General features: G+C 55.9%; 1 protein-coding gene across 4 annotated transcripts; it reads left to right on the top strand.

Moving 5' to 3' along the window:
• The first annotated feature begins 3,486 nt into the window (after nt 1-3,486).
• cul9 (cullin 9) lies at nt 3,487-19,955 on the top strand. 4 transcript variants are annotated; one of them, XM_086122721.1, is made up of 43 exons: nt 3,487-3,633; nt 4,382-5,032; nt 5,420-5,574; nt 5,756-6,346; nt 7,268-7,412; nt 7,556-7,758; nt 7,955-8,336; nt 8,549-8,747; nt 8,840-9,041; nt 9,710-9,900; nt 9,993-10,189; nt 10,404-10,555; nt 10,705-10,793; nt 10,868-10,973; nt 11,049-11,276; nt 11,872-11,962; nt 12,115-12,286; nt 12,376-12,481; nt 12,575-12,670; nt 12,776-12,951; nt 13,031-13,164; nt 13,317-13,505; nt 13,662-13,783; nt 13,859-14,041; nt 14,108-14,265; nt 14,354-14,549; nt 14,631-14,814; nt 15,082-15,227; nt 15,303-15,429; nt 15,802-15,995; nt 16,076-16,317; nt 16,425-16,545; nt 16,628-16,876; nt 16,954-17,094; nt 17,285-17,449; nt 17,517-17,680; nt 17,754-17,847; nt 17,924-17,998; nt 18,079-18,189; nt 18,841-18,958; nt 19,043-19,176; nt 19,249-19,343; nt 19,410-19,955. In XM_086122721.1, the coding sequence occupies exons 2-43, from the start codon at nt 4,387-4,389 to the stop codon at nt 19,588-19,590; spliced, it is 7,650 nt and encodes a 2,549-aa protein (XP_085978847.1). In that variant the 5' UTR covers nt 3,487-3,633; nt 4,382-4,386; the 3' UTR covers nt 19,591-19,955. The 4 variants fall into 4 exon arrangements, 2 of the variants coding, with proteins under 2 accessions (XP_085978847.1, XP_085978848.1); XR_015102138.1 differs by lacking the exons at nt 18,841-18,958; nt 19,043-19,176; nt 19,249-19,343; nt 19,410-19,955 and having other exon boundaries at nt 17,517-17,684; nt 18,079-18,152; XM_086122722.1 differs by lacking the exons at nt 18,079-18,189; nt 18,841-18,958; nt 19,043-19,176; nt 19,249-19,343; nt 19,410-19,955 and having other exon boundaries at nt 17,517-17,684; nt 17,924-18,071.
• The last annotated feature ends 146 nt before the right edge of the window (nt 19,956-20,101 follow it).

Here is a 20,101-nt window from a genome sequence, read left to right on the forward strand (position 1 = left end):
CATCAGAGTGATGAAAGATTATCGAAGCATTAAGTGATAAAAAAAAGCTATTCCGGATGAATGCGCAACACGTTAACGCTCACACACATTTAGATGGATCTTGAAAATACAGTCAAATATATTTTGGAACAAATTTATTGATGTTACGGCGCTTGACTGGCGAGCACGTCCGCCTCACAGTGCGGAGGTCGTGGGTTCGAAACCGGCCCCGCCCTCGACTGGCGAGCACGTCCGCCTCACAGTGCGGAGGTCGTGGGTTCGAAACCGGCCCCCGCCCTCCTGTGTAGAGTTTGCAGGTTCTCCCCCGCCCTGCGTGGGTTTTCTCCGGGTAGTCCGATTTCCGTCTCACATTCCAAAAACATGCGCACTAGCTGAATTAACAATTTGATAGCTGCGATACGTATTCTTTGAGCCCCTGACGGTCTGCCACAATTCTCTTCGAGTAAGTGTTTCTCCTTGAAAGCCCTGACCACGTTGTTTCTATTCTTGGAAGTCATTTCATGATGGTCAAACATTGTGTTTTTTTTATTGTATCACGATCTTTATTTACAAAACGTAGACCGCGATGATGGATGCTGCTGTTGCCAATGGGAGGGACGCACAGGATGAAAAGGAGAGGACCGAGCGCCCAACCTTGGGGAACACCCTGAGGGGCTGCGGAGGAGGAGCGGCGGTTGATGCGGATGAATTGTTGTCGGTTTGTTAGGTGGGGCAGAAACCAGGACGCCGGACAGCCGGTGATGTTGAGTTTGGTCTTGAGGCGCGGCGGAAGGATTTGATGGCCGATGGGGTCAAATGCTGCACGGAGGTCAGAGTGGACCACAACGCTGAGAGGAGAGGAAAGTTTAGGCGAGCGAATGGGATCCCGGGAGCAAGTGGCAGTCTTAAGGCCTGAGCTGGACACAAGTGACAGAGTTGCTATGGGGAACTGGTGGGAGGTGGATCGGGAGGTGCCGGCTGAGGGAAGGGGAGGGCGGGGCAACTGGAGATGTTGTCAATTTGGACCGATCCAGTCTTTCTCACAGTCCCAAAAAAAACGATTGAATTTTGTGACGCTGAACTGCGAGGAGGTTGCGCTGATAGTTGGGGGGGGGAAAAAAAACTGGAGGAGATGTCACCTTGTAGTTTGACCCAGCAGAAGTCAAAGGATCTCTGTATTGCTGGATGAAGGCTTGGAGATGGACACTTGAAACGACTTTTCTTATTCAGTGGGAGCAAATATAACGACGAAAGCCAATTTTGAACAGCGAGCCTTGTTTGGTGTAACTTTTCCGAGTCGCGAGCGTGTATGAGGTCTAGGGATCACAACGGGACTTTGCGGGACCGCTCGGTGGCTCCGAAACGCCACCCGAGACCTCACAGTCACTCTGTCGGCTCCTGTAGGCGGGTGCGCAGGGGCCGGCGCGCGCGAGCGTGTCATGTAGCAGTTAGTGCGTTGTAAGCCTTGGACGCTGGCCCAGATATAATCCAATCCTTTTTAAAGTAGTTCATACAAGCAATTACGGCCATGTGGGATAATGTCCCGCTTAATCTTAAAGGGAGGAGGGCGCGATGGGGCGGGGATGGCCGAACAGGGTCTGGGGGGGGGGGGGGGGACATCGGTTGGGGCAGGCTTGCAGGCCGATTATTTGCCGTTGATTTGCGAGTCTGAAATGTTTTCTCCATAAAAGTCTTTGAATGATTAGTGAATTAAGTTCTTATCTTGCCTCTAATGGCCCTAACGGCCTTTTTGCGACTCTCTGTGAGCCTTATTATCTTGCGCTTGTGCGTGCGTCGTAATGTGCGCCGCCTGAGATGTTGCACTTGTTGCCTGCATGTTGACTTATCCCGTCTGAGATTAGCGAGAGCAAGGACTTATTTTTAATGCACATGTCAACTTGTAGCGTGCGCGCGTGCGTGCGTGTCGTGATGCTTCTAGCAAGCTCACTTGAGCATGTGCAGCAGGTCAAAGGTTGCTGGTAAAAGGTACTAATGGATAATGCCTGACCCCTACCAGCCCCGCCTCTCCAAGCATCACTTTACGCCTTTACTGCTCAATGCACACACACACACACACACGCGCACACACATATTTCTTGGCAGATGACTGACATTAGATAGGAAAGGAATATATCATCATCATCATCAATGAATGTGGTCATTCTTTATAAAATGAAAGACGACATTTCTGTCTGCAGCTAATTATTATTTTTTTAAATCTATTTATTTGGCAAAGATTGATGATTCCTTCACATTTCTTCACGTGGCAGGCAGCGCGGCTCAGTGGTCGTCTTGCAACCCAGAGGTTGCGGGTTCAATTGCCCGCCACTATGACCGTGTCGGAGTGTTCCTGAGCGGGAGACTGAGCCCCGAGTTGCTCCTGCTGCTGCGTCATCAGTCGGTAAACGGAGGGGTCATTGTGGAGCGCTTTGAGAGCCTCGTCAGTGGAGCGGCTCCACGTGGGTGAGTTGACCCCCAACAATGGCTGGAGGGGGGGGGGGGGCGCGACGAACAACTCGGAGACAGAAAAGCAGCATGGACTCAGTGCTCAGTCAGGCAAAGGCAAATGGGGCGGGGGGTGTTCCTGGGAAAGTGGGCCTTCATACCTTTAATGCTTTCGAACCAAAGAAACACCTGCAGAAACCTCACCGAGATATTCAACCTGGTGCGTGCGTGCGTACGTCCGTGTGCACGCTCAGACTCTGTAGAGGGCAGAAGTGGCTAAAAGGTGAGATGGCGCGCTCTAGTGGTGAAGAATAAGACCTGTATGTTGCTGCCGCAACAGCACAAAACGCTGAAGGTGAGCACCGGAAGTGCGACGCTCGGACATTCCTGGAAGTCCAAAGTGGACAATGTTTAAAAAAAAAAAAAGTGGACATGCGTGTGTTCTTCCAAAAGCAGCCAGTTGTGCGCCTGAAGCACTTTAATAGTCTTGGAGTGACGGCGGCCTTGCCGACGCACCCAACAGACGACGGACACCAGTGGGAATCTAATGTCAAGTGACATAAATGATTGAGATCACATACCCAATGGGGGGGACACGGTGGTGACGTCATGGACATTGGACCCCCATCTTTGCGCCTAGGGTGTTCCATTTGTGTAAAAAGTATGTCGTCATGTGCATGTGACATGACATTTGACTGTGTCTATTGAACGCTAAACGTGTCATGATATACTAGCGTCCTCAAGGCGATCAATCGTGGAGATGACAATAAAAAAGGCAATATAAGCTGTTGGAACCGCTGAATGTTCTATGTGTTTATACAAATATGTTCAATAGTAAAATCACACATGCATGCAAGAATTGATTTACTGATTTCATATAATTCGCTATGTTTTTCAATTTGATTATTAGAATGTGGTATGGTTAAATTGTTGTTTTGTGTCAATAAAAGACGTGTTATGAAGGCTTTCTGATTGGAAGATTGCAGTGCACAAGTATGGCCACTGGGGGTAGCAACTCGCAGCCAAGTCATGAGAACACGCTCGAGAAGCAAGCCGTAGAAAAAAAAAGAAATAAACGAAGAAGAAGTGAAACACTGAAGAAGAACCGGTTTGAAGAAACGAAGAAGAATCACCATCACCATAAAGGACGTCAAAGTGAAAAAAAAGAAAAGAAGCTCTTCGGACGGGACATTGAAGTTGTCGCATCAGGTAAGAGTCACCCGAACCGGTATTGGTTCGTGTTTTTGTGCTCGGGCTTCTGGTGACAAACTTGACATGACGTCACATAGAAGTGCAAATGCAGCTTTTCTTAGTGGGGGAAAGGACCAGAACATTCTTTTTCACGTCCCACTCCTCTGAGAGGCTTTTCCTTAAAATGACACAAAGCCGCTCAAAACATTAAAATTACCTCTCCTATTTATTTTTATTTTTTTTGCGGGTGGGGGGTGTATTTACGTGGGACGTTGCGGGCGTTTCAGCTCCGAGCAGTCCGGCCAAGTCAAGTTAGGATAATATCGTTGACGAACGACGTTCTCCTCGCAAACGGAAACCGAAACAGAAAATGCAGCGTAAATAACGGCACGGTTGACGTGCATGTCTGCGTTCTCATGGCTGTTGTCAGGAATTAGTATTTCAATTTCACCCATCTCACTTCACCTTGACTTGTCCGCACCCTAAGTGCGATTCCGACCTCCTTCATTGTCGACAAGTGACAAATCGGTGCTCTTGTGAAAGCCAGCTTCCTTCATCATAGGCAGTTGGTTAAGGGAAAGCCCTTCCTTTGTCAGCAGCATTTAGAAACTGTAATGCATGCCTTTATTACATCTCGGCTAGATTACTGTAATGCACTTTACCTTTGGAGTCATATGTAAAGTGCTTTTGTGGCAGCTGCTGCTGTTGTGGGACGCGCTATATTATGAATAAAGTTTGTATTGTATTCTCTTGCCATTGTCCTCAGCAAGCATGGCGGGCGAGCGGCGCAACGGCAACCTGCTGGTCCAGATCAGCCCGCGGCTGCAGGCGTATCCCGAGGAGCTGATCCGCCAGCGACGCACACGCGACGGCCAGACAGAGTACCTGATCCGCTGGTGCCTTGCCGATGTCGACGACGGCTCCGCCTCCGGAGTCAGTAACTCCGGCAGCAGCGGCGGTTCCGGGTCGAGGGGCCCCGACGGCTCCTCATCTGGGGATATGAAAGCCAAGAACATCCTGATGTGGATGTCCACGGAGGACGTGTACGCCAACTGCCCCGCCCTGCCCGGCCAGAGGAAAGCCGACACACAGCGTCCCACGCGGCCACAGGAGAAGCCGAACGGTGGCGTCGAGGCCGAGGGGACCTTTGATGAGGTGGAGCTGCTGGACATGGAGGAGGATGTGAAGAACCTGGTGCGCCGTGCCAGGAAGCAAATGGCCAAGAAGAGCGAGCTCTCGCTCACCATCAGGCACACCATCCACGTGCTGAGCGCCTACGCCGCCATCGGCTCGCTGGCGGCTGTCTTCAAGGAGACCGGTGCCCTCGACCTGCTCATGGAACTGCTGTGCAGCAAGGAGACGCAGACCCGACGCAGTGCTAGCAAGATGCTGCGAGCGCTGGCTTCCCACGATGCAGGTAACGCCATGTGAGGTTTGCCGTTATCGTCCATAAAAGAATTTGTCTTGTTTGTTGGAATGGAGATGAATTAATTGCTTCATTGAAAAGGGACCTTGAAAAAAAAAAATCACGTACAGTGTACCAATTGCGATTATTCGAAAAAAATAGCAGTTAGATTATTTTCCATAATTGTTCGGCCCGTATTGAATGTTTTAACTCATATGGCCACCTCACTGGCCCCCCCCCCCCCCCCCCACACACACACAGGAAGTGACCCGAACGGTTGGAAGTGAGAGACTGTGTCCATTGAAGGTCGCATTTTCGGCCCTGTGATGCCACTTCCAGTGCGGCCGCACGTGGTTTCAAAATTCACATTAAGGTTGTCCAAACTCGCATCCTCCTCAGGAAGTCGGGCGCACGTGCTGCTGTCGCTCAGCCAGCAGGACGGCATCGAGCAGCACATGGATTTCGACAGCCGCTACACGCTGTTGGAGCTGTTTGCTGAAACCACGTCCTCGGAGGAACACGGCATCTCCTTCCAAGGGGTCCATCTGCCGCAGGTGAGCATTCCGAGCGTCGCTCACCACCCTGTGGCTTCACATCTTTGTGTCAAAACACACACACATGCGCACACATCAAAATGGTTCGCGGATTGGCCGCAAAAAGCGCTTGGAAAAGGGCCGTCCTGCTGTTTATAAATCGGCTAAACTGGCTGCTGGTTGTTCTGCGTTTGTGCCTCAGATTCCCGGGAAGCTGCTGTTCTCCCTGGTCAAGCGTTACCTGTGCGTGACGTCGCTGATGGACAAACTCAACACGGTGGGAGCCGACTCGGCCTCTGACAGACAGGAAGCGGGCAGCTCCCCCGGCCCCGCCTCTTCCTCCTCGGGGACGGCTCGGCTGCGCATGACGTGCGAGTTTGAGTTGGCCATGGCCATGGCCAACCTGATCTCGGAGCTGGTGCGCGTGATGGGCTGGGACCGCAAGCAACTCTGGAGCGCCACCCTGCCGCCCGGAGGAGGAGGCGGTGGCGATCAGGAGGACGCCGCGGCGCCCGCCCTCAGGTCCATCTTCCAGCCTCGGCTGCGCGCCTTGCCCGCCGCCCCCGCCGTGAGCCACCCCGCCGCCGCCGCCGCCGCCGCCATCCCCAAGGCCAAGACCGGAAACGGCTACAAAACGCGCTGCGACTTCGCCAGCCGCTCGGCATACGTGGAGTATGTGCAGGACCACCTGAAGAGCGGCATGGTGGTGCGCATGCTGGAGGACTACGAGGAGGTCAGCGCCGGAGACGAAGGAGAGTTCCGATACTGCAACGACGGCTCCCCGCCTGTTCAGGTGACAGCATGTGGCGAAGGCTGCAAGCAGAAAGTTTCGGTGTCAATCCAAGTTGACCTTCTTTCAACTTTTCTGGAGAATGCTTCAGTACGTTTTGCACAACCTGGTCTTCAACATCAAAGGACTTTCTCTTTGAATCCTCGTACCGTTGCTCCTTGTTGTGCAAAAATCTCATTCAGCATCTTGATTAAAAGGGTACTGAAGGTCAAATTGGGTTTATCTCCAAAGACTGTCATGAGTTTTAGGCGTGTCCCGAAATTTCCCGCCAAAACCCAATCCCACAAACCGTGTATGTGCGACATGTTGTAAACACGTGTCAAGCTTTGTTCAACGTTAGGGGCGTGTGTTTACCGTTTCAAAGACATTATCAGACAGGTCCTTTCAAGACGATTCCGGTGGTAGAAGCTGAACGGAGCCTTGCTTGGATGCCCATCGAGAATTTTTTTCCCACGAGAAATAAATTCCAGAAAATTCAATTTTTTCCTCCCCCCAAAAAAAAGTAACTCATCAGGAGTAATATTTTCTTCTTATAGGATGAATATGTGATGTCAAGCGATATCAATCGGTCTGATTGGGGGGCGGCCGCCATGCAATTTGCAATGCAGGAAACGCCCTGCAATGAAACGCACAAGCGACACGAAGCTTAGTCGAAGCTGGAAATGCACACACGGTAGCTTAGATGTCTTTGCGGCTTTTCGATATTGAGCGATGTTGCCGTTCCTGTTTTTTTTTTTTTTTTCGCAATCTGATTGAAAAAAAGTGAAGCGTTGAGTCCAAAATTAAATAACGTCAGGCGCAAGTTTTTTACTGCACATGGCGCCGTCCCGCCGGCTCCCCGGATTTGCGCGCGCTTGCGTACAAAAACTCGTTCTTTACAAAACAAAACGGTGACATTCAAATGGTGGACGCTGGCACACACAGGTGTACTGGCACGCCCTGTGCCGAACTTACTGGGTCCACTGGCACATGCTGGAGATTGTCGCCGGCGCGGGCAACAATGGGCCAGATGCTAAGGACGCGGCGGACAAGGCCTCGTCCCTCACCAGAACCATCAGACTGGCGGCAGGTAGTTTCGTCATGCACGCACGCGCGGCACTTTCACTCCTCTTCTTCTCTTCCCGGTCTTGCGCCTTGTCCAGCCAGAACATCTCGCATCGGTTTCTCCTTCTTGTCCCTCATTTTGTTGTGGTTGTCGTCGTTGCGCCTCAGCCAGCCAGAGCACCTTCCCCAAGCCTCCGGGCGGCCTCTACTCGCTGCCCTACTTGCCCGAGCGTCCGCGGGCGGCCGAGGACGACGCCCAGGCGGCGCCGACTCGCGCCGAGTGGTGGGAGCTCCTCTTCTTTGTCAAGAAGCTGGAAGCCGGCGCGCAGCGGGAGATGATCCGCCTTTTGATGCACAACCTCGGCCAGCAGGTGCGCACGCGCGGGAGGTCCGGCTTACCGCAATTTCCTGCCGTTATAGTTGGGCGGGGCCAGCCGAACCCGTTTAAATTGCTGCGCTTGTATCGTACGCTCGACTTCTCAACATGTATGAGTGAAGGGAAACTCCCGCTATGATAAGTGCGCCTGGGAAAAGAAGCTTTGACTTGATATCCTTCTGCTGTCCCAGGAGGCCGAGATGGGCGACTCGGCGCTGGTGGGCCTGACGGTGCCGGCAGACGTCGTCCGGAAGCTCATCCGCTACCTGAAGCAACATCTGCCGCCGTCCTGCCTGGACGAGCTGCTGTGCTCATGTGCCTTCGCCCGACACTGCGCGCGGTCGGGCGCAGGCGGGCACGAGCGAGAACCGCCGGCGGGCGACGACAACGACGACGACGGCGGCGGCGCATCCTGCTCTTCGTCTTCCTCCGGGATGGCCTCCTTCTCCAAGAGAGCCAAGAAGGAACCTAACACTGATTTGTCCTGCGCCAGCGCCGACGCGGACGCGGAGAGCGAGCTGCCCCAGGAAGATTGCAGCCTGTATCCCGACGGGCTGGAGGAGATGATGAAGGGTGGGTCCCGCGCGAGGGGGCCAACCCGTCCGTCCACTCGCCTGGTGTCGCCAATCGAGTGTGTCGACGTCACGCATCTCGCTAAATGAATTTGCTTTTCGTCTTTTCATTTTGCCACAAAGTCACAACCCAAAGTCGCAATTTTTCTTGGCGTTGAACGGATGGACAATTGGCCGTTTCCTCTCTGTGTGACATTTGTCCATCCTGCGCAGCCTTTAGCGGGCCTCGTGTCCTGGGCAAGAAGACCGTGCTGGAGAAGATCGGAGAGGTGGTGGACATCCTCAAGAAAGGAGCCATGAGATGGGACCCGCTCCAGAACCTGGCCGGGGTCATCTTCATCGGCAGGCTGCTGGAGGACAAGAGCACGCCGGAGAAAAACTCCGCCCGGAGCGACTCTGTGCAGAGCGTGCAGTGAGACCCGCCTTTGGAACGCTTTGCGATATTGCCGTCGGCGTCGCCGAGCGCCCGTCTCCCTGACGTCGGCGTCTGTTGCCCCGGCGCAGGGACAAAGTCGTGAAGCTGCTGGTCGACCTGCTGGGCACGCCGTGCAGCAACGTGGCCACCCGCACGCTGAGGCTGACGCATTCGCTCTTGCTGCGATACGAGTGGAGGGTTTCCTTTGCCACCGAGGGCGGCGTCAAAGCCATCCTGATGTGCATGCAGGAGATGGCCGACGTGCCGCACGTGCAGCAGCTTGCGCTGGCGGTCAGGACACACACACACACATACACACTGTTGTCGCACGTGTTATGTGAGACCTTTGGTCCAGGAAAACCATCTCATCTGCCAGCACCATTCTTGATGTGTAGTATTTGGGCACGTTACGCCCTCGGCGCTTCTTGGTATCTGGGATCCAGTTTTCCGATTGCCCAAATTCCCACAAACGTAGTATTCAACGTTCTCAAATCCATCCCCACATTTTCTCTTTGAGGATTTCTCAACTGAACGAAAGCTCTCATTTTAGGGCCGCAGCGATTGTTTGGGATAATCGGCTTGCAGTCAATAAAATGATCTGACCACGTCGCCCCCGCTGGAGACAAAAGCGCATTTTCCTCAGCTCGAAAGCTCCGCTTAGTTCTTCAACCTCCATCCTCTCCCTTTCGCCTGCCGTGGGAGCCTTGAGGAGCTCGGAAGTGGCATCCCTCAGATTCTGGAACTCTCTCGCCTCCAACGCATGTGTTCAAACTCGCATGGTTTTCTTTTTGCTGACTTTTTTTTTGGGGGGGGTGGGGGGGTGTGGGGGGTTGATCTGGCCCCAACTCACAGCCAGTAATTGAACATGCGAACAGTTGCGCCAATTAGTAGCCAGCCGACCGTAGCCTATCGTTTGCCGACACCCACGTCACTCACCGCGGCTGTGCTGTCGCCCTCAGACGCTGAAGGTCCTGATGGGGGCCGCGAAGTACGAGCCGCAAGGCACCGGCAGCGTTCCCGCCCTCTCTGAATCGGGCGCTCAGATGATGCTGGAGATCTTCGCCAGCATCTGCTCGGCCACACCCGAAGGCTCCAAAGGGCCGCTGGCCGCCATCCCCGCCGCCCTCGACCTCATGCTGAGGACCCCGGGGTAAAAGGAGCGCACGCTCATCTCGCGGCGCCGCACGTCCGGCTTTTTTGATGCTCGGGTTAAACGGCGTACCGGCGCTGCGCCCTCCGCAGCTGCGCGCCGGCCGTGCGCAACGGCCTGATGGTCATCTTGACGTTGGTCTCCGACCACAAGAGTTTGGCCTCGCAGCTGATGACTTGCGGCGTCACGGCCGTCCTGGAGAAGTGTCTGGCGCTGTCCCAGAATGAGACCATGCTGGCCATCATCGCCCTCAACCACATCTTTATGGCGCAGAAGTTGGACAACAAAGGTAAGCGCGTCGGCCCGAAACGCAGCTTCACGCCTCCTCTCGATACTCTGACGCGGTCGACGACATTCTGGTGGGATTGCGTTTTATTTCATTTGACGAATGTATTCATTTTGTCAAATTTCACAAAGATGGCGGCCACGCGTCGTGTCGCTCGATCGGCCCTCGTCTTTTTTTTTCTTGTCCTCTCCGACACCTTTGCCCGCACGTCCCTCAGATCCTCCAGAGCATCTGGACCTGAAGGACGCGCAGCTGCAGAAGTTGCTGATGAGTCTCAAGGGGAGGACGGCCACTGCCAAAGAAGTCATCCACACGCTGGAGCAGCTGCTGTGCCAGTCGACGTGTCAGCTGGAAGGCCTGCGTAGCCAGGTAGCGCGCGCGCGCGCGCGCGCGCACGGACGAGAGGAAGACGGGCCGTAGGCCCACTTTTGACTTTCGCCGCTCGAGCTGGAGAGAGAGAGAGACAATTACACGCGCATTAACATCGTTGCGGCCGCGCAATCTTTATGTATCCGCAGGTTTCCCAAAGTCAGGACATGTTTCAGGACCTTCTGCATCTGATGGAGCCACTGCAAGCCGACCGGACCGTCCAGTTGTCCATCCTCAGGTAGCGCACCTCGACGGCGATCCCGACGCCGCGCTCCTCCCCGCACGCTGACGACCCGGTTTCGGTCCCGCCAGGATCCTGAGCAAGTTTTTGGACAGCTACCAGGAGGATGTGCTGCCCTGGCAAGACAGCATCAAGCCTTGCCTGGCATCCATGAGCGCATTCATCGGCGACAAAGAGGTGAGCGCGCCCGCCGCGGAAGACGCCGCGGAGCGCGGCTGAAGCCGTCCCGTCTGCGCGTCCCTCTGCCGCCAGGTCGTCCAGCAGCTGGTGTCGTTCCTGTACCGCATGACGTGCGTGAACAAGGACTACGCCGTGGTGATGTGTCGCCTGGGTACCAAAGAGGTTCTGATCAAGGCTCAGGATAAACACGGCGTCGGCCTCAACACGGCGGCCGAACTTCGGGACGTCGTGGCCGATTGTGACAAGTACGCCAGCCTCTACAACAGCATGACCACCAGCGTGCTGGCCGGATGCATACAGGTACGCCGCCGCCGCGTCCGCTACTTGACTGCCTTCACCACAGCTGTCACCGTTACGAGCAACGTGACAAACGGCCGCCCGTAAAAAGATACAGTGAGCCTGGAAAACCCTCCAGAGCAGCTCCATTCCTGAAAAACAATTGGGGACTCTCGTACACGAGTTTGTGTGTTTGTGCTCGTTATACCTCCCGTCACTTCTAATGCTGAGGTTTGTTAGCCTGTCAATGTTTTGCTTTTCAAGACCCTGTTCCGGGCACGCCTGCGGCGCCGCACGGCTCAATAGTAGAGTGGTCATCTCCCCCAACCCAGAGGTTGGACGTTCAATCCCCCCCCCCCCGGCCGTTGCGACCGTGTCGAAGCGTCCTTGAGCAAAATACTGAGCCCCCACTTGCTCCTCATACGCGCTTTGAGTACCAAAGGTAGTAAAAGTGCTGAATAAGTGACGGCTCGTTGACCACGCCTACCCGTTGACCACCGTCTTGTGGAGTGGTAGTCAACGCCGCGATTCCAGTCGACCAATAGAACGCCGGCCGGCCGGCAGCGAGCGAGCACGCAGGTGAAAATGTCGTCGTTGTTGTGGTGACGTCTGCCATCAGATGGTGTTGGGCCAGATCGAGGAGCACCGGCGCAGCCACGAGCCCATCAACATTCCCTTCTTTGACGTCTTCATCCGGAATCTCTGCCAAGGTCAGAGCTGCAAAAGCTCACGCTGTGCTCGTCATTCCCGTCGACTGGGTGGCGGATTCTGTTGACATGTTTGTGGATTAAAATCGCCGTTTGTAAATGGCTTTGCGACAACAATGGCGAAAAGAAAATGTCTCTCTGCGGCTTGCGCTCAGGCTCCAGCGTGGAGCTGAAGGAGGAAAAGTGTTGGGAGAAGGTGGAGGTGTCGTCCAATCACCATCGAGCCAGCAAACTTAGCGACAAGAACATGAAAACTTATTGGGAGTCCAACGGGCCCACCGGCTCGCACTTCATCAACATCTTCATGCACCGAGGCGTCGTCATCAGGTCAGCTGACTTCACCGTTCCTCTGGGGAACATCTCAAAAGCCAGCCTTTTGTAAAGGTGTGTGTGTGTGTGTGCGCGCGTGCGTGCAGGCAGCTGGCCATCCTGGTGGCCAACGAGGACTCCAGCTACATGCCGGCCCGGATCCTGGTTCTGGGTGGAGACGACCCAGGAAACATTAGCACCGAACTCAACACGGTTGACCACCTTCTTTCTCACTGGCGCACAGCACCGGTCTTGCCTTTTCCCCCCCCCCAACCTCGTTGACACGAAGTGTGTGTGTGCGTGCAGGTGAATGTGATGGCGTCGGCCAGTCGGGTGGTTCTGCTGGAAAACATGAACAGATTCTGGTCCATCATTCAGATCCGCATCAAGAGATGCCAGCAGGTCAGACTCTAGACTTCAGGAAAATCTTTCCCGTCGGTGTCCTTTCCCAAGAGACCGATTTGATGCGTGCGTCTTGAGTGGCTGACTCGGCCTCGTGTGCCACAGGGCGGGATCGACACCAGGATTCGTGGTTTTGAGGTTGAGGGGCCCAAGAACACCTTCTGGCCCGTGTTCAAAGAACAGCTGTGCTGTCGGACCTTCTTGTTCTACAGCACCAAAGCGCACTCGTGGTGTCAGGAAGTGACCGAGGACAAGACGCGTCTTCTGCAGCTTTTCGACAAGTAGCGCAATCTCCTCCCGTCGTGCATGCAGCGCTCTCTCGCCGCCGCCACCTCACTTTCTGTGTGCCCGCGTGCTCAGGCTGAACAGCGCCCTCCGGCACGAGCAGATGTTTGCCGACCGCTTTCTGCCGGACGTCGAAGCCGCCGAAGCCTTGGGTCGAACCTGCTGGGAGGCGCTGGTCACCCCCATCGTGCGCACCATCACCTCATCAGGTTTGTGACCGTCGCAGCTCGCTCGGATACGACCGAACCTCAAACCCCAGTTTGTCGCACGGCACGTTAATGATCGCCATAGGGTGGAAAAAGCTGCCCCAAGCGCCAAAATTCAAATCGGAAGGAAGTTTGGAATGTGTTTTTCCACCCAGAATGTTGTGGCTCCAGCCCGCTTTCCTGGCTGCTCTGCGAGTACCTGGACAACTTGGACTTGGCCCACCGCCGCTTCAAAAGCAGGGCCGCCGTCTTTAACTCCCGCGTCAGGCGGCTGACGCACCTCCTGGTGCACGTGGACAGCGGCCCGGCCGACCCGGACCACGTCGGACCTCCCGTCAAGTCCCGTGAGTCCCGCCAGACTGACGATATCCGTTTTGAGGAAGCGCATGTTTTGTACGCGACGAATACGACAAGATAGCCGCCTTCTCGGATGGCCTCGTCGCTCATGTCCTATTGCACGACACCAATCGCCTCCTTGACGATGGAAATCCTTCCTGTAGAAGGCAAAGAATCCAAGAACAAAGGTGGCGCAGCGACCGCTTCTTTGTCAGTTAAGCCTCCGGCGAAGAAGAGCAGCATCGCAGACATGGCTGCCTGCTGGCAGGTGGTGGTACTGCAGCAGGTGAGAGGCTGTTTTGGCGTGGTGGCTCACGGCGGGTCGCGTCGCGGCCGGCCGCTCAAAATGTTTGTCGTTCAGGTGAAGAGCTTTCTGGAAGGCAACTGCGAGCATCCCGACTTTGTGGAGCGCTACCGCACGTTGTACGTGCGTCTAAAGAAGGCCACGGAGGAACTGTTTGGCCAGCAGACGGCCTTCGTCTTGGCCCTGCGACACGGTTTCTCCGCCGCCTTACTGCAGCTCTCCATCCTCCGAGCCATGCACGTAAGTCCGCCTTCACGCCGGCGAGAACTCGGACCCCGTAGCAATCGATCCCGTCGAAACTTGCAGGTGAGCGAGCGCTTCGCTCAGTACGCGGACCAGATCTTGCAGGCCAGCGGCTCGGTTTTCGGCTGCCCCGAAACCTTAGAGCAATTCCAGCAGTTTTTGGAGCCCATGCTCTTCCTGTCGGGCTTGGAGCTGGCCAACACCTTTGAGCACTTCTACAGGTGAGCCGGATCGGCCGGCGGCGCCAAGCTCCCTGACAGCCGTGCTGACGGGCGGTGTGTGTGTGTGTGTGTGTGTGTGTGTGTGTAGGTACTACATGGCCGACCGCCTGCTGGCGCGCACCAACGTGTGGTTGGAAGCTTTTGTGGTGGAGCAGTTGGGCTCGTGCTTCCCCAACCGCTTCCCTCAGCAGATGTTGAAGAACCTGAGCGAGTCGTCCGATCTGCGGCGGGACTTCCACCTCTACCGCCTGCAGCAGCTGGACTGCGCGCTGCACGGCCGGCAGGTCGGCCGCACCGTCGGCGTCGGGCTCCTGTTTGGCGGCTTGGAATCGCCGCCCTTTTTTATTTTTTTTGTCCGCTTGCAGATGGACGACGAGGACGAAGAGGAGTTGGACCGAGAAACGGAGCAGGAGGCGGATGTCCGCGTCCTGCTTTTGTCTCCTCGCTGCTGGACCATCTCGTCGCTCTGCTTCATGGACGAGCCGTCGAGACACTTCCCGGCCCGGCTGTGTTCCTACCTTGCGCAGTTCGCCCTCTTCTACTGCCACGGTGAGCGCACGCAAACCACTCGCTCGCGTTCTTTCAACACAATTTCTATCCCACAAAAAATGTCGAGTTAATTTTTGGGCCCTTTACAACTGACGGTAGCCTTGAAACTCGATAAGAGTCTCTGATTGCATTAACGTAAGTCAAGGTGCCACTAAATTCTTGTCATATTTTGGTTTAATCCTTTGCCACGAGATTTTTCTCATGTCAAAGATGCGGTCGCTAAACACCTTTGCGTACCATATGATGTGTGTGCGCGCATGTGTTTAGGCCAGTCGATGTCTGTCGGAAGTCAGGGTAAGCCCGGGGGTCTTCAATGGACGTGGCTGGGTCACGCCGACGTGCAGTTTGGCGGTTTGACGCTTCACGTGTCCACACTGCAGATGTTCATCCTGCTGCAGTTTAACACACAGGAGGTAACGCGCACCCCCCCCCCCCCCCTCCCCACGCACACGCGCGCACACGGATTTCCCACAAGTGCTGGTTTGCAGGAAGTGGGTGTGGACTCGGTGCTGAAGGGGTGTGGTCTATCAAAAGAGGTGGTGCTTCATGCTCTGCAGCCTCTGATTGAAGATGAAGGACCACTCAGCTGCAGTCATCCGCAAGACCCCTGCCAAGGTCTCACGCATACACGCACACGCAAGCAAACCAAGACCCCTCGATGGGGAAATAGAGGTGGGGGTCTGAAGGAAGATTTCAAATGAATTCTGATCGGTCCATCAACATATGCGCGGTGGTATTTGGACCAAAATGACCAAAATGCTGCAACTCGCCTCTTGGCGGTTACTCAAACACTCCCCATGAGACTTAATTTTTAGTTTGACGTTTTTTGTGGTTACTACTGTTTTTATTATTTGTTGTATGAATTATTATTATTATATACAGTATATATATATTTTTTAAAGTTCAGTAGGTTCCAAAGTGACTCTTTGGACCCGAAGGTTTCCGGTGGACGAGGCGCAGCCTGTCTGACTCGCTCCGTGCTTTCAGGTGTGTTGCAGGTGAAGCAGCACGCAGCGCATAGCCCGACCAGACGCGTGGAGCTTCAGCCGCGACAGACATACTTGAACGTGGACAAAGACGCCACCGCCGCTCTGGAGACCAAGCGCAACTTCATCTACTGCCTCATCGTCAACATCCTCAAGCAAGAGAAGGAAATGCATATCGACAACCTGGTCTTCAAGGTAGCGCGCCGCCGCCTCTTACCCGGCGTGCGCACAAAAGGGGCCTCCCTCACGCGCCGCCTCTACGCGCCGCGCCGCAGGTTCTCCATTCGTGTCACAAACGCGAAGCGGGCCGGTCTCCCGCTTCCACTCCCGGTGCGGGCGGCTTCAGCTGCAGCACGGGTGACGTTCTGTCCTGCATTATGCACGTGATGAGCAAAGGATGCGTACGCCGCAACCCGGAGCATCCTCACATGGTCGAGTTCCTCCCCGACGATCCGGCCACGCCGCAGAAGGGACACGCGCACCTCTCCTTGGCCACCGCCAACGATACCCACGGCAGGTTAGCGGCTAACTCTTTGATTAGATCATAGCGTGTCGCGCCGGCGCGCACGCGTGCGTGGGAGATACGTAGCGGTGCGAGCGCTTTCAGGGTGTTTTGTGTTTCAGCTCCCCAACGAACCCCGGTGTTTTTTTGGACGGCGCGGCGGTGGACTGCGCTCTGTTTTCGAGCGGTCGCAGCATGACGCCGGAGGAGGTGTCTCAGCTGATGCGTACCACCGTCCAGCAGGTGGCCACCCGGCGGACGAAACTGCGGCGGAGCTGCCGCACCTTGGCTTTTACACTCACCCACCCCCCCCTTCACCCCACAGGTGGCGGCCACCCTAAGCGTGGACCTGGACCGGGCCGAGCACCTTCTGGTCCACTGCGGCTGGAACGCCGACCTCCTGATGCGGCGCTACACAGATGACCCGGAAGGTGCGGCGGCTGCCGCCGGACTCGAATGTCGGGACCCCCGGCCGCCGCCCGGGCCCGATTCGGCCTGCCCCGTGTGCCTGGTCCCCCGCGGCGCCGCCCCCGACCCGCCGCCCTCCCTCAGTTGCATGCACTACTGCTGCAGGGTCAGCAGGCGCCCACGTCGCGCCCACGGGGCTCCTCGGCCGCAGGTGTGACTTTTGTGTGTGGGCTTGCGTTGCAGTCGTGCTGGCGGGAGTACCTCAGCGCTCGCATCGAGCAGAACCTGGTCACCAACTGTAACTGTCCCATACCCGACTGCCGGGCCCAGGCCACGCCCCGCTTCTTCCTCGCCATCGTCACCGACAAGGACACCCTCGCCAAGGTGCGGCCCGGGCGCGCTATGGCCTGAATAGCGGCCGCTACAGAAACACTGAAACGTTCCAAAGAGGACAATTTGCACACTGAGAATTTTGCTAATTACAGTGCCAAAGAAAAATGCTGTGCGCGTGTGAAGATTCCATGTCGGCAGTGTGCATAATGCAGTGGTCTTTTTTTGAATGTGTTGCGTTTAGTACGAGAAGGCGCGACTGCGAGGCTTCGTGGAGTCGTGCTCCAACCTGACGTGGTGCACCAACCCGCAGGGCTGCGATCAGATCCTGTGCAAGGAGAACATGGGCAGCATGGGAACCTGCTCCAAGTGCTGCTGGTCCTCGTGCTTCAGCTGCAACTTCCCAGAGGTCGGCGCACCCGATGCGCCGCGCGCGCGCACGCTCGATGACTGACGCTCGCCGCTGCCCCCTGCAGGCGCACTACCCGGCCAGCTGCAGTCACATGTCTCAGTGGATGGACGACGGCGGCTTCTACGAGGGGATGAGCGCCGAGGCTCAGAGTAAACATTTGGCCAAGCTCATCTCCAAGCGCTGCCCCAGCTGCCAGGCGCAGATCGAGAAGAACGAGGGCTGCCTCCAGTGCGTAAGCGAAGCCGTCCGTCGGCGGAGCCGCTCGCCTTCGGCTAACGTGCCGCTCTGGCCGTGTCCTCAGTATGACCTGCGCCAAGTGCAACCACGGCTTTTGCTGGCGCTGCCTCAGAGCGTGGAAGCCCACGCACAAGGACTACTACAACTGCGCCGCCTTGGTGGGTCAAACGCGCGCACGCTCACCCCTACCGAGCAACACCCGATGTAGCGTGACTCGTTGGCGCGTTGTTGCAGGTGAGTAAAGTGGCGCGACACGAGAAGAAGTTCCAGGATGTAAACGAGAGATGCACCTTCCAGCACCAGGCCAAGGTACGAGCCCCGCCTTCTCCCCCGCACAGCACAGGCAGCGCTCGGCGGCGCGTTAGGGCTCCAACTGTTCTTGGCCTCAGGACTTTGCCGTCAGCCTGGAGAAGAAGGTGTCGTCCATTAACGAAGCCCTGCAGATGAAGTCTCTCACCTTTGTCATCGACGCCTGCAAGATCCTGGCGCAGGCTCGCAAGGTGAGGGCCGTCGCGTCGCGTCGCGTCCAGTTGTGTCGCCCGGCCCGGCGCCGTCTGACCGGTTTGATGCCAAAATGAACGTCCCCATAACGTGACGTCTTTTTATCTCATGTTGAACCGAGAAAAAGGCTCAATATCCGCTCGGCACGGCGACCCTTCCGAGCGCTTTTTTCATTCGGCCGTTTGGCCAAAGAACAAAAATTGCAGCTGAATGTGGTCGGAGCACGCATTTCAAATAACCAAAGCGCCGGTCACCCTTTTTTCACCCCACGGCTCGACACTCACATTCGACACCTAATTTTGATTACTAACCACAATTCCACATCGCGTCGGGGGGAAACCGCTGCATTTAGATTGTTCAACAAACAAGATGTCAAAAGTGGAGCGCTACATGGAACTTGACAAGAAACAGACAAGAAAGGTCGCCAAAAAAGTGTCCGTTGTGAATCCGATTGCTCTCATTTTGTTGAGCTTGTGCCGGTGTGGCCATCGCAGTCCTCATCTGCGCTCGTGCCGCCCGTCCTTCTCTGCGCGCGGCGCGCTGGCCTCGGTCCGCTTCTTGTTCACCCCATGCTGGTCGGCTGACTAATTATTTGGCTTGATTGCGCGTCACACGCCGCGCCGCTAAGACGTCCGCACGGTGTCGCGCAGGTTCTGGCCTACTCGTGCGTGTACACTTTCTACAGCCAGGACGGCGACAAGATGGATGTGATGGAGCAGCAGACGGACGCTTTGGACGTGCACACCAACGCCCTGCAGATCTTGCTGGGTGAGTCGCCTTTGCCGACGGCGTGCTCGCCAGCGTGCGCTCACATCGGCGTCATCGTTCCCATCCGTCCTTCCGACCTCCCAGAGGGGACTCTGCTGCACTGCAGCGACCTGGCCTCTTGCATCCGACTGCTGAAAGCCGAACACCTCAACACGGGCCTGGAACTGATGCGACGCATCCAGGAACGCTTGCTGGCCATCCTGCAACATTCCACGCAGGTGGGCGGGCCTCATCGTCCAAGCGCGAATCTCATCCGTTTCTTTTTGCTGCCATTTCTGTGTCACCTTCAGGACTTCGGCATGGGCTATCGGTCCCAAAGCACGCAGGATGCGGAAAACACGCGCGCGGCCGACGCGGCCAACCGCGACAACACGGCCGCCAAAGCGTGAGTGGCGGCCGCTCGGGTTTACGCACACCCCCGCCGTCCCCTCACTCGCATTTTTCTTTTCAGCTCCGAAGCCGACTCCAGAGACTCGGACAACAACAACCGCGAGGAGGACGACGACGACGAGTACGACGACGACTACGTCCCCGAGTGGCACGACGACTATGACGATTATGACGACGAAGACGTCGATGAGGACGACTTCTTCTCGGACGACGACGAGCCGGGCTTCAGCCTCTTTGACTGAGCGAAACGTCCCACGCGTGAAGGGACGGGGCCGCTCGGGAAGGCACCCGCGACTACGACGGCCTCTTCCAATCCCAGTGCTCCATCTGTTTGCGAGGGGTGGTCCCTCGCCGGAACGCTAACAGTCAAAGAGGCAAAGAAGGGGAAAGTCCTCGCAAGAGGTCGCGGGGTCATAGAAGTCTTGGGTCGCTGTTTGCTCCTCCCTTGCTTCTTTTCTGGATTGGATTCAATCCTTCTCTTACCTTCTTGATTTGCCCATAATGTCTTTGCACTTGATTTGTTGGCTATGCACACAAACGACATGGTCAGTATTCTCCCTTTGTGTTTTTTTTGTTGAAGCTCAAAATCAGTAAAAACTTTCCACAACTCGCCCTCGCTTTCCTTTCTCTCCGCACACATACGCACATGCACATTCATTGGGGTACGTTCTGACAGACTTGTTCCGATTTGGTAATGTTTTTAACGGTATAAATCATATTAACAACAACAGACTCACTGACATCGTACCCATC

Source organism: Hippocampus guttulatus, chromosome 10 (assembly GCF_054856545.1).
Source record: "Hippocampus guttulatus isolate MCC_2025c chromosome 10, RoL_Hgut_1.0, whole genome shotgun sequence".
Taxonomy (NCBI): Eukaryota; Metazoa; Chordata; class Actinopteri; order Syngnathiformes; family Syngnathidae; genus Hippocampus; species Hippocampus guttulatus.

Coding starts and splice junctions, on each gene's coding strand:
- cul9 (XM_086122721.1), top strand. CDS start 4,387: ATGGCGGGCGAGCGGCGCAACGGCAACCTGCTGGTCCAGATCAGCCCG. Junction 12,482..12,574: donor TTAGCACCGAACTCAACACG/GTTGACCACCTT, acceptor GTGTGCGTGCAG/GTGAATGTGATGGCGTCGGC. Junction 17,999..18,078: donor CCTTCCAGCACCAGGCCAAG/GTACGAGCCCCG, acceptor TCTTGGCCTCAG/GACTTTGCCGTCAGCCTGGA.